Raw genomic sequence first — 12,442 nt, 5'->3', positions numbered from 1 at the left:
AGTACCCGCTTCTCGATCCCAGAGAGAGAAAGAGGGACCCCCAAGGCTCACCAACCGATGCAGTGCAGTTTCCAACAAACTGCAGCCAGCGTCTGTCTTACACAGACTGGAAGGAGCTGTTTGCTTTTTCCCGGGCAGAAGGCGTGGCTCCGCCCCCTGTGTACGCCTTCCGGCGTTCCCAGCCCTCCACGAGGAAGCTGGGCTCACAAAACATGGCCGCCCCCATAGAAGAGACATAAGACTCCAAAAACATGGCGGCCGGCGTGACCTGAGGACATACATGCATACGGTCTACGGCAAAATGGCGGCGGACCGCCGATATCGTCTTCCCAGCACATCCACCTGCACTCTGCTAAGAGGTGACATATGGATCTACAGAGATACACTGCACATAAGGTAGGATTATACCTCCTATGTCTGCTGTAATGTTACAGTCTGCTGGGTAGAGTGTTAGCTCTTGAACCAAGTCCACTTCCCACAAACACATGCTGTATTACAAGGGGGACTTGTAAGTATCAGATATATACTGACCATATATGGAGGGGCCCATAATATATACTGCCTCATAATGAGGAAAAAAGGGAACGTTTACTCACCATACCGAACCGACAGGCACCCTCTCTTCACAATACCCTCTCCACCGGGGTGGGGGTTTGTGGACGCCTCGACTCTCTGGTACCTGGCGTCCAAGCGAGACTTTTAACTCGCAAAGTCAGTCCCTTTACTGGGACTCCGTCGCGGCCGACTCAGCGCACTGGTCTGCACGCGCTTTTAGGCAGAAACCGGGGTGACCACTGGATTTCAACATCCAGCCCGTCGCCCGGCCCCGCATACTTACTTGAATATGTCGCGGCCGACCAAGCGCAATGCCATGGTCTGCACGCGCTCGTAGGCCGGCTGGGGTGACCACAAGTGTCGCCCAGTCCGGCATTTTTGCTTGAAGATCTCACAGGAAAAAAACACTGGAGAAAACTACCTAAAAAAATGTCTTTTTCTTAAAGAAAAAAAGTCTTGCCAGGACCAAAAGATCCCAGCAAGGAGCTTAGTCCTTACTCCTGACTAGACAGAAAAAAACTGATTCCCTGTAGCAGAGAGAGGGAGGATATACCCTCAGGGACTGCCCCTAGGGTGGAGCCAGAACGTTTTGTCATTCTGCCTAGTCCTACTCCTGCGGAGACAACATAACCCAGCTCTTGAGAATCAAGAAGACTACGTCTGTCAATGAGCGATAGAGAAATATTTTTTAATAAAATTGGAGTATTTTAATAGTACTACACCATGAGGAGTCCTCTTCTTTTATTCGCCCTCTGAAAATGCGGAGAGGAAACGCATCCATCCATCGGGACATCAGCCTTTCAGCGCAAGGAGACCCCTAAGCCTATATTGATCAACACCATCCGGTGAGTTTGAAACTTTACCACAGTTTGGCGGTGAATCGGAGGGTGCCACCACTACTGTCCACGAACACACACAGTCACCTTCATTGGGCTGTTGCTATTTGCATAAGGGACTTATCACTTTGGACTGCATATTGTTTTTGCACTGTTCCAGGCCATAAATTCACTACTTATATAAGCACCATATATGCACTTCTTGTATTGCACTTTAGATGTTTTACAGTTTACGTATGTTTACCATTTATGTATCAATTGTGTTTACAGCACTGGTTAAACACAGCACTTTCTATTATTTAATTTGATGTTAATGATTTCAGGTACTTTTTAAGCATTGCACTGATGAATTAATTTATTCCTGTTATTTACAGTATATTTGCACAGCAATTCTTGCACTTATTGATATGTTCACAGTAGGTAGGAGGATTTAGCGCTGCTCACATTTGTCCATTTAATGATGAAAGTAGGCTTCATGTTCATATTACAACCACCTATCACTGTAATTTTTTTCCACCTTGTGCATGAACTTACACAGAGGTAGCTGCTCTATTGCTTGATCTAAATGAAACAGGCTGGATAGGGCAACAACATTTATTGGCTAGTAATACCTTTAGTTTATGCGATAATTCTCAACAAATTTAATAATAGCATGCAGATATAAAGGACAACTGTGAACAGTCTGTCGTAATGGATAACAAATGAAAAAGATTGAGGATTTATATTTTAATGGCATGCCTGTGCAGGACCTAATCATTAGCTTTCTTAAGAGAAAGCAAATACACAACATGGTAACCACAAAAAAAAAAAAAAAAAAAAGGATCAGCAGACACACCGCTTGCATGCTCCTCAATGCGGAGTGAAACATTGCGAGAAATTAATGACAATCTGGGCAGCTAAATAATCACATTATATTGTGCCAGATGGCCCACTGATTTCGGCATCTGTACACTACCACACTGTGCCCTAATTTCCAGCAGACGGGCTATGATTTTGGTTTTAATAAACTTTCATACATTTTGGTGAAATAAACGTGATCATAGCCAATTAATACTTCACCATCCTAAATGATTTGGCAGCTTGTTTTCAGGAGTACCAAAATCTCATTACTGCAATTTAGAATTCTAAGAATAATCCTAATATAACTGTCAAGCTGTAAAGCATGGACCAAGGAGCATTTCTCTTATCCAGCTGGTGAACTGAAAAGGTATAGACTACAAAAGATGCATCTTACCCAACTGAAGAATTAAGATAAATAGACTAAATCCAGCTGGTGAAGCGTAAGAACTATAAAGAACTTTTTCTCTCTACTGTAAATAAAGCTACACAGAATAGGTACAATATACAAATCAAAATTTTGAACATAAAGTAGAATCTGATGACAACTGCAAGTGTATTTTAATACTAGAATACAATTTTAAGGCTGTTTCCAAATACTTTGCTGTCGTGCTTTAAAAGTAAACCATAGCTTTTACTGTAATTTAAATTGGAGTAAAGGAGTAATTGTGCCCATGCCGATGCAATAGAGCTCATTGGAGGGCAATTAAATCTGCACAGACATGGCAGTGTAAAAAACAGGAAAAATTAAATACTTTATGCTGCTCTGGGGCACATTTGTTCTTTAAAATTATGTAAATGACGGTCCTTTAAAGTACCTTTGTATATTTAAAAAAAAAAAAAAATGCATAGACACCTCTTTTTGTTAATATGTCTATGCAGTTCATTCATGTTCAAAAAATTCTGTAATACTGACAGATGAAAAACAAAAACATATCAATAGTGGAAGCCTATTGACAAACTTAAATTGGTAAGATAGCCATTTCATAGCCTGTCACTTTGAAAGCAATTACTTCAATCAAATTCTACTTATGCAGAATTATTTTAAAACTTAAAACGTAGCCTGCAGGGTATTATTATAAAAAGTCAATGAATTGTGTCTTGTACAGCACAATGAAACATGGTTTGATGGTAATGAAGTCTGCAGCAGGAGCAAAACAAATTAATTCTGAACCTAAATGTGCAAAAAGCCCTTATCCCTTGCGGGTTCTAGTAATTAAGTATTTTAACATTTTATTTAAATATGCCAAATTTTGCAGGAAATTGGAGACATTTGAAAGAGATGACACATCTTCATGACACGCTGAATTTGGATTGTAAAATCTGCAGGATTGAACACTCCGCATCCTCCGTTCAATTGTGGTTTCTATACAGTTAAGATACAGTGTCAGTTCACCAAAAATGGACATGATAGTTTTGGAAGATGTTATAGATTTAAAGGAAAACTCTTCCTTTTGGGCTGCTTCACACCAAAAAGGGGTACAGGGACGGCGCATTTCCCACACTGCAGGTAAATGTGCTGTCCTTGTGGGAGCTTGTGTTGCCAATGACTTGTTAATGGCACTGCAAACGCATCTTGCAAATGCAGCATGTTTGTGTCACCAAATCGCATGGTATCGCAGTAATGCCTGCACTACTTTTGCAATCAAATCACTGATGGGAACGCAGGCATTTCAGTGTGAACTGGCCCTTGGTAGAGATGTTATCTAATTAGTTTAAACTAGGATTGAGGGGGGGAGGGTGAATTAGATTAGAATGGGGCAGGCAGGTCAGACAGGGGTCAGCCCCTATTGGTGGGTGGAATGGGGAAAGATGGGGGAGAGTTATAGCAGAGGATAAGAAGGTTCCCATGTTACAAAAAAACATTGGAAATGCTACTATTTGTACCAAAATTAAAAATATGCAAAATAAGTGTGCAAAATGTGACAATGAATTAAAGTGTTTGTTCATCAATGCCAGAAGTCTGCCAAGCAAAATAGGTGAGTTGGAAGCTCTGGTGCACGAGGAGAACTACGATTTAATTGGTATTGCTGAATCTTGGCTTCATTCTTCACATGACTGGGCTATTAATATTCCTGGCTATGCTCTCTTTCGGAAAGACAGGGTAAAACAGGGGGTGGTGGTGTCCATCTCTGTGTGAGAAGTGATCTCAAAGTGAGTGTGAAAGAAGACCTAGTTGATGAAGAGTGTGCTGAATCTGAAGCAGTATGGGTTGAAATGTACATAGGTGTGCGTAATACAAAGATTATCATTGGAGTTTGTTACAGACATCCCAGTATTAATGAGGTGGTGGAGACTCAGCTCCTGGCACAGATAGAAAGGGCTGCAAGGGCTGGGACAGTGTTAATAATGGGGGATTTTAACTACCCAGACATTGACTGGAGTAATGGCACTGCTGGAACAGTTAAAGGGCAAAAATGTATATACCTTTTACAAGACAATTTTATGGTGCAGTTTATTGAAGCCCCCACTAGAAATGATGCTCTGTTGGACCTGGTAATCTCGAACCATGCAGAGCTTAATAATGTTCATATACAAGAACAGCTGGGTGGCAGTGACCATAATATGATTTCATTTAATGTTAGCTGTAAGCAAAAAACGCATACAGGTAATATAAAAACACTTAACTTTAAGAGAGCAAATTTTCCAAGGATGAGGGCTGTGCTCCAGGATTTAGACTGGGAAGGAATATTGGCATCGATGAGCACAGAATAGATAGGAAATTTTCAAAAAGACTATGCAAACTCACTGCAAAGTATATTCCCATGGGCAAGAAGTTTAAAAGGCTAAAAATAAAACCTATGTGGCTCACGGCCAAAGTTAAAAAAGCTATAAATAAAAAGAAAAGAGCTTTTAAAAAATATAAAAATGAAGGAATATTATAATTTTTTAATTGTTACAAAGAATATAACAGTATGTGTAAAAAGGAAATCAAGGACGCAAAAATTCAAAATGAACGACAGATTGCAAAAGATAGTAGGACAAACCCCCAAAAATTCTTCAAATATATTAATAGTAAAAAGGTTAGGTCTGAGCATGTAGGCCCTTTACAAAATAATCAAGCAAAGTCCTTTCTTGTATTAACAGAGGCAGGTACTCCAGAGATAGAGAGAGATATAATTTTGCCCCTGTACAAAATCATTAATAAGACCTCATCTGGAATATGCAGTTCAGTTTTGGGCACCAGTTCTTAAAAAGGATATTGGGGAACTGGAGAAAGTGCAGAGAAGGGCAACCAAACTGATAAGAGGCATGGAGGAGCTCAGCTATGAGAAAAGATTAGAGGATCTGTGTGATCCTACAAAAAAAAAAACGCTTACGCGTTTCAGGGGTGTTCCCCCTTCATCAGAGCTGTGTAAGGGGGAACACTCCGAAACGCGTAAGATTTTTTTGGAGGTCTACATCCTTCCACGGCCTGCGCCAGCTGAGGATGCCCAGTGGAGACCCCTGGTGGGTCCTCATTGCTTATTGCCTGTGTTTCATAATAGTTTTGTGAGTATAATGTGTTTACATGTCTATTGTAATAAATTGTTTTAAAGATAATGCGCTAGGCTGGTGCGCCCTCTGTCCAGTATCTGCTTTGGGTTACCACGACCCGTTGAGAGTGGCAGCACAGCCTGAATTTACTACAATTCGACCTGAATCGCATTTTCAGGATACCAGCCGCCCCCAGGCCACCCCTCAAGTGCAGGAGTCATTTGCTCTTTGTACTAACTGAAAGACTAACCTGCTAGGAGGAGCTGGTACATGAATATACACCAATAAGCCATAATAATATGACCACTGACAGGTGAAGGGAATATCTTGCTACAAAGGCATTTGAGAATTGGTGGGATATATTAGGCAGCAAGTGAACATGAAGTGGACCATGAAGTGGATGTGGTGAAAGCAGAAAAAAAATGGGCATCGCAGTTTGTTGTGTATGGGCCTGTGAAGCCCATGGTGACCCATGTCCACAGCCAAAAGCTTCTACAATGGTCATATTAACTTTAGAACTGGACTACGGAGCAATGGAAGAAGGTGGCCTAGTCTGATGAATCACATTTTCTTTAACATCATGTGGATGGCCGGGTGCATGTGTGTGACTTACCTGGGGAAGAGTAGGCACCAGGATGCTTTATAAGAAGGCGAGTTGGCAGAGGCAGTGTGATGCTTTGTGCAATGTTCTGCTGGGAAACCTTGGGTCCTGACCTTCATGTGGATGTTACTTTGGGGTCTATGCCTCAATGGGTCAGTGATTTTAGCAAAAAGGGGGCCATACTCAACATTAGGTGGGTAGTCACAATGTTATGGCTGATCAATGTGTAAATAAGTACACATATGAAAGTAGTGCTACTGTATAGTGAGATAAGCCAACTACAACAAGACAGGAAAACTCCCTTGACATATACATACATTGCTGGTATGTACAGAGACTCCCTTTAACACTGAAGCTACTGTGTACATACATACACATAGATACACACAGGAACCTCCTCTATGGACTGTTTAATATACACATTTATATACTGTAGACTGCTTGGTATTCTTTAAGGATGTCAGAAGAATTAATTTCAACATCTAAGTCACCAGAATATTTACTGAAATCTATCTGTATCAGACAGTAGAAAAAAACCCCTTGATCAGTGATCACTCAGAAATCATTACAATTAGGAGGCCATCTGTGCCCAGTAAAAAAAATTAAATTGGAAGCATTACACCAGGCAGATGCCCATAAAAAAAAGAAAAAAAAAAAACTTATCAATTCCAATTTTACTAATTATCCTTAAACCAGCCCAGCAAGTGTACACTATTACTACTACTACATATTTTCTAAATACCCATTCATTTTCTAGTTTTTTTTTTTTTTAGATCTTTTAATTAAGACAGCCATGAAAGGGAAGGTGATGCATTATAAATAAACTAGGAACAGGAAATTCAAACAAATTACTCCACTCACCAGGACACAGCAGAGATTTAATTTTGCATTTACAGAGTACAGGCAGTCTCTGAGTTACATACATCCGACTCATAGTTACAAATGGAGGGAGACAACAGGAAATGAGAGAAAATTTACACCTAGGATGGGAAATTTACTCCTGAAAGAGTTCTGGGGAAAAGGTGTCTCCACTGAAGCGTTATCACCAATCGTTATTTCCACAACAACCCAAACTTTTTAAAATCCAAATGTCACAGGGACAGAAAGTGAGGTGAAATATTCTGAACAGGGGCACAGACAGCAAAAACGTATGTTACAGGGATGTTAACCCTTCCCTATGCTATCCAAAAAAAAAAAAAAAGGAAAAATATTGAAGTAACCCTTAAAGTATATCTGTTCCAACTTGCATACAAATTCAACAACTACTTGCCTACTGGGCACTTTTACCCCCCTTCCTGCCCAGGCCAATTTGTAGCTTTCAGCGCTGTTGAATGACAATTGCATGGTCATGCTACGCTGTGCCAAAACACAATTTGTATCATTATTCTAAGACAGATAGAGCTTTCTTTTGGTGGTATTTAATCACCACATAAAAAAAAAAAACAAACAGACCAAAAATGTTGAAAAAAAATATTTTCTTAGTTTGTTATAAAAAAAAAATTGCAAATAATTTATTCTTCTCCTTCACTGATATGCACTGATAAGACTGCATTGGTGGGCAACGATGAGGAGGCACTAATATGCAGGAATAATAGGTGGCACCTATGGGCACTAAGTGCAAGTATGGCTGCTTTTATTACAACACAAATGCTTGGTTGTGTATTCATGCTTGTGTATATCTCTAAAACGCTGTAAAATAGTAAATAAGTTTACCAACATTGAGCATTTACACAAGGCAAAAAAACAAAAAACCTTCACAATTTATTTTTTAGACTACGGCCAAAATCCAGACAGCTAGTAGGTGTATTAAAGAATGTGGACTTGTCTCAAAGTAAATCCATTCCTCAACACTCCACACAGATGAAAAAAAAAATGATGCATATGTCATAAGAAAAATAGTGGACTGGCAATGAACTATATGGTGACATGAGGAAGTCTTACTTAGACTTTCCTGTGGAATAACCCTTCAAAATAAATAAATGAAGCACATGTAAGAAATTAGGTGAAGACGACACGGTACACTCAGCAGGCTGTAAATAGTACAGACAATTAACACCTTATTATAAGTTCTTTCAAATCAAATGGGACATGGAAAGAAGTATAACCAAATATTTCCCTGGAAAGGGAACAAATACCATTCTAAATGGCGGAACAGGTGTTAAAGTGTACGTGTCTTTAGTCATAATAAAGACACCTGTCTAAGACAGAAAGAATGACAGAAATAGTCTGTAATGGTGAAGGGAGGGGAAGAAGTGTATTGGTCCCAGCAACCAGATTGTAGGCTTTGTTATTAAAGTGCATCTTAACCATAAAGATGGGTTCAGGCGTGTTCGGGATCCTAGTCCTAACCCACCAGGAAGCCAACACTGCACACCACCAATCACAGTCAGAGCGACATTTCCGGGTCTGTAGCTGCACAGCACAGAATGATTCAACATTAGTACAGTGATCTCCCCTGCTGAGCTATTGTGTTCTGACAGGGGGACAGCCCCCCACCAAAGCACTCCAATTAGCACTCTCAGCCTTTGGCGGAGATCGCTGATCAGGAGTCGATTGACTACTAGTTTTCCAGCAAGCCTGGCTGGCTTCTGTCAGGCCAGCTGCCATACACAGGCCAAATGTTGGTGGGTTTTTATTGAACTGACCGATGTCACCCAACATTCGGCCTGTGTAGTAGGCTTTAGAGAAGGAAATGATTAGAACCTTTCAGCTTTTCTTGCCATCAATGTTATTGATAAAAGTTAAGCGTGATAAACTGATAAGACATTTGCTACTTAAGATCTAATCAAGTTATCACAATTGATTTTTAAGCATTTGGAAGTAATGTGAACTTATCGCATCTTAATGTTCTTAAACCAGGAACATACATTCCACATTAATAATTATGATATCAAAATGAGTGTGCTGCTGCAAATTACCTCAAGCATTGCGCTTGTTTCTTTAATTTGGAGGCCGCCATTTTACTGAAGCCCACAGCCCCTAAACAGCAGTAAATATTTAGGCTGTCAGCAGATCGGCCTTTACAAATTCTGCACAGTGCCTAAAAATAGAGAGCAACTGAGCATGGGTGAGACCGCCTTTCTGCACATTGAAGACTGAGAATTGAGCAATCTTTTATCACTAATTTTTAGAGGGGGGAGTCTTAGAGGAGGTATCGGACTGATGCTGCATATGCAGGTGAATACAATACTTCTCTTTAGGACTATAAGCCAACAACACACTGCTAAATCGAATAGTTTTCTATTACGCCTGGTTCACACTAGTGCGATTTCAGATGCGACTTGAATCGCATGACAAGGAAAAACATTTTTATGGTGCCTGGTGACATCAAAGTAACTTAGTGCAGTGCGATTTTGGAAAAGGTTCCCGTGCTACTTTGGTGTGATTAACTGTGTGATTTGGCTCCACAGAACATGAAAATCACATCCAAAAGGCAATCAAAGTCGCAACTTCATAATCGCAGTTCATATCATGTCAGAATCGCATCACAGTTGTGGGAATCGAGCTTTGTTTTGCTTACAATTGGCTTTGTTACAATGCTATATATAAAGTCCTCCTTTATCTTTGTCTTTTACAATGTAATTTGTTAAACAGAATAGGTTATGTTATCTTTATTATATTATTACTAAACTTTTAATGAGTTTGATTGCTTTCCTTTTTCATATGGTATATTAGCAAATTTTGTATATGGTATATTGATATACACTTAATATCAATTACAACTCTGATCAAAGGGAAATGTCAGCCACGGAAACAAATTGGCCTTTTATACAACCTGTGTCTGATCTTGAATGGAAAAAAGCTCATCATTAGTGGACTTTTATCCAATAGTGGGGCGCTATAATCCTATAACTTTCTTCTCCAATCTTGGTCCACAGTGGCTTTTGGACAATGCAATTGCGCAGAGAAGGACCCTTACCTCCTCTTCTGGAGACCCCCACGGGGCACTCCACTCCTCTCTGAGTGCCCCTCAGCAAGCCGTGTGTTGAGAGGGCACCCATGTGGGTTTAATACCAAGCCTGGCTGTGTGCATTTATAGACACACAGCTTTGCTTCTGCTGTTTTCAGTGTCTCCTGTGAGAATAGGAAGTGAGGACAGCGGGGCTATAGGTGGACACAGTACTGGATCGTGGAGGATGGGGGGGGGGGGGGGGGGGGTGGGAGGGGTTGCTGGTGGAAGGAAACAAGTAGTGGGACATTGTTTACATTATTACATTAGGGTAAAAAAAATTTTGATTTATGAACCACTTAAAGTTATACTGTTATTACCTAGAAATTCAATCCAATATATGATTATATAAAATGTATATTGCCACTTAATCTTTAAAGGCAGAATCAATATTGAAATTTTGAAATTAATGGATGCACATTTGCAGAGCATTTAAACATTAGAACATTTTACATCAGATCAAAACAAGTTAACCCCTCCCCCCCACCAAAAAAAAAAAATCTTTGAGCTACCGGCATGCGCAAATAATTTTTATATACCAGTACACCAATAACGATATTAAGATATTTTAAAAAACTGGCTTTCTGGTTTGAGTTTTTTTTTTTTTTTTTTACTCAGATTAGGAAAATACATAAAATACACATAAAATCCACTTTACACATAGCATTAATATCAATGGAAATTACATTTCCATCATAGGGGCAAAACTGCAATTTTTAGGTTATTGTTAAACAAAACATGAGTGTATGTGGCTTACCGTTTGACTTTCTGGAAAGTCCATCTTTATTAACTTATGAGCACATTCTTCAAAGTCTAAACTGGAAAAGAAAATGAAAATAAACATGAATCCAAATGATTTATGGGCACCATGGCACAGCTCAGCCCTGCACTTCACAACACTTAAAATAGATACTATATCACTCGGATGCTTGCCATGAGTATCCATGATACCTTTGGCCTGTTTTATAGTGAACCCCTGGCAAAAAAAAAAAAATCATTAACAGACACAAAGTAATGTAGCTCCATTCTCGTCAGTACATCAATTAAGGATAAGTACCAGGATTTGTAACATGTTATACCCGTATTAAGGCTCCGTGTACACTGGACGTTGTAAATGGCCGTTTAGGAGCAGTTGGGCGTTTTTATCAGAAGCCCCTGAACCCATCTACATTTTATCTTATCTGTCCATGTACACAGGGTCGTTTACAGTCATTTGCAGGCAGTTGAGTTCAGGGACGTTTTTTGGAACGCAATTATTTGCGTTCGAACGTGTGTTTCCCGGCGTTTCAAACGCAGAAACGCGGCCGAACGTGACCAAACGTGATGAACCTACGTTCAGCCACGTTATACGTCTTTTTTCTTCCATTCAAAATCATTGGTTCCCTATGGGAGCCTATTGATTTGAATGTAAGTCGCACCGCAAGTCGGATCAGGATGATGCGACTTGCACTGTGAGAATCTTGAGGGGGAACTCTACGCCAAAAATGGAAAAAAAAAAAAAACTGCGTGGGGGTCCCCTCCAGGTTCCAAACCAGGCCCTTCGGGTCTGGTATGGAATTTGAGGGTAGCCCAATGCCGAAAAAACGGCGTGGGGTCCCCCCCAAAATCCATACCAGACCCTTATCCGAGCGTGCAGCCCGGTAGGGCAGGAAGGGGGAGGGGGAAGAGCAAGCGGCCCCACCCCCCCCCTGTACCATACCAGGCCACATGCCCTCAACAAGAGCTCTGCACCCCCCACCCCAAAGCACCTTGCCCCCATGTTGAGGACATTGATGTGGGGGTCTGCGGGCAAGGGGGTTAATCGGAATCTGGAAGCCCCCTTTAACAAGGGGGCCCCCCAGATTCCGGACCCCCTCCCTATGTGAATGAGTATGGGGTACACTGTACCCCTACCCATTCAGCCAATAAAAGGCAGTGTATGTAAATAACGACAGGAGACGTTTTGGAAAGTTTATTAAAAAGTTTATTAAAAATCTTCATCTGTTCTTCTCTGCTCTTCTCCCTCTCCTGCTCTTCTGCTCTTTTGCCCTCAGCTCTTCTCTTCTTCTTCCTCTGGTCCTCCTCCGACGATGTCTCCGGTGATTATGCCGGTCTCCGGTCTCTGCAGCTTGTTATATAGCCATTGTGGGCGTGGCCTCCGATGACGTCATCAGGAGGCCCGCCCCCTCATGTCACAGATGACGTCAT

General features: G+C 40.8%; 1 protein-coding gene across 1 annotated transcript in view; it reads right to left on the bottom strand.

Annotated features, from left to right (window-relative positions):
- The window catches only part of CWC22 (CWC22 spliceosome associated protein homolog), a 210,619-nt gene that overhangs the window by 55,081 nt on the left and 143,096 nt on the right, over positions 1-12,442 (bottom strand). The window contains exon 13 of the mRNA XM_082260918.1: positions 11,013-11,073. Within this exon, the coding sequence (XP_082117044.1) occupies positions 11,013-11,073 (61 nt within the window). The remainder of the gene's footprint in view (positions 1-11,012; positions 11,074-12,442) is intronic.

The sequence above is a fragment of the Pelophylax lessonae genome (assembly GCF_965119305.1).
Source record: "Pelophylax lessonae genome assembly, chromosome: 6".
Lineage (NCBI taxonomy): Eukaryota > Metazoa > Chordata > Amphibia > Anura > Ranidae > Pelophylax > Pelophylax lessonae.
The sequence above is the reverse complement of the archived record's forward strand: the minus strand, read 5'-3'. Positions and strand labels throughout refer to the sequence as shown.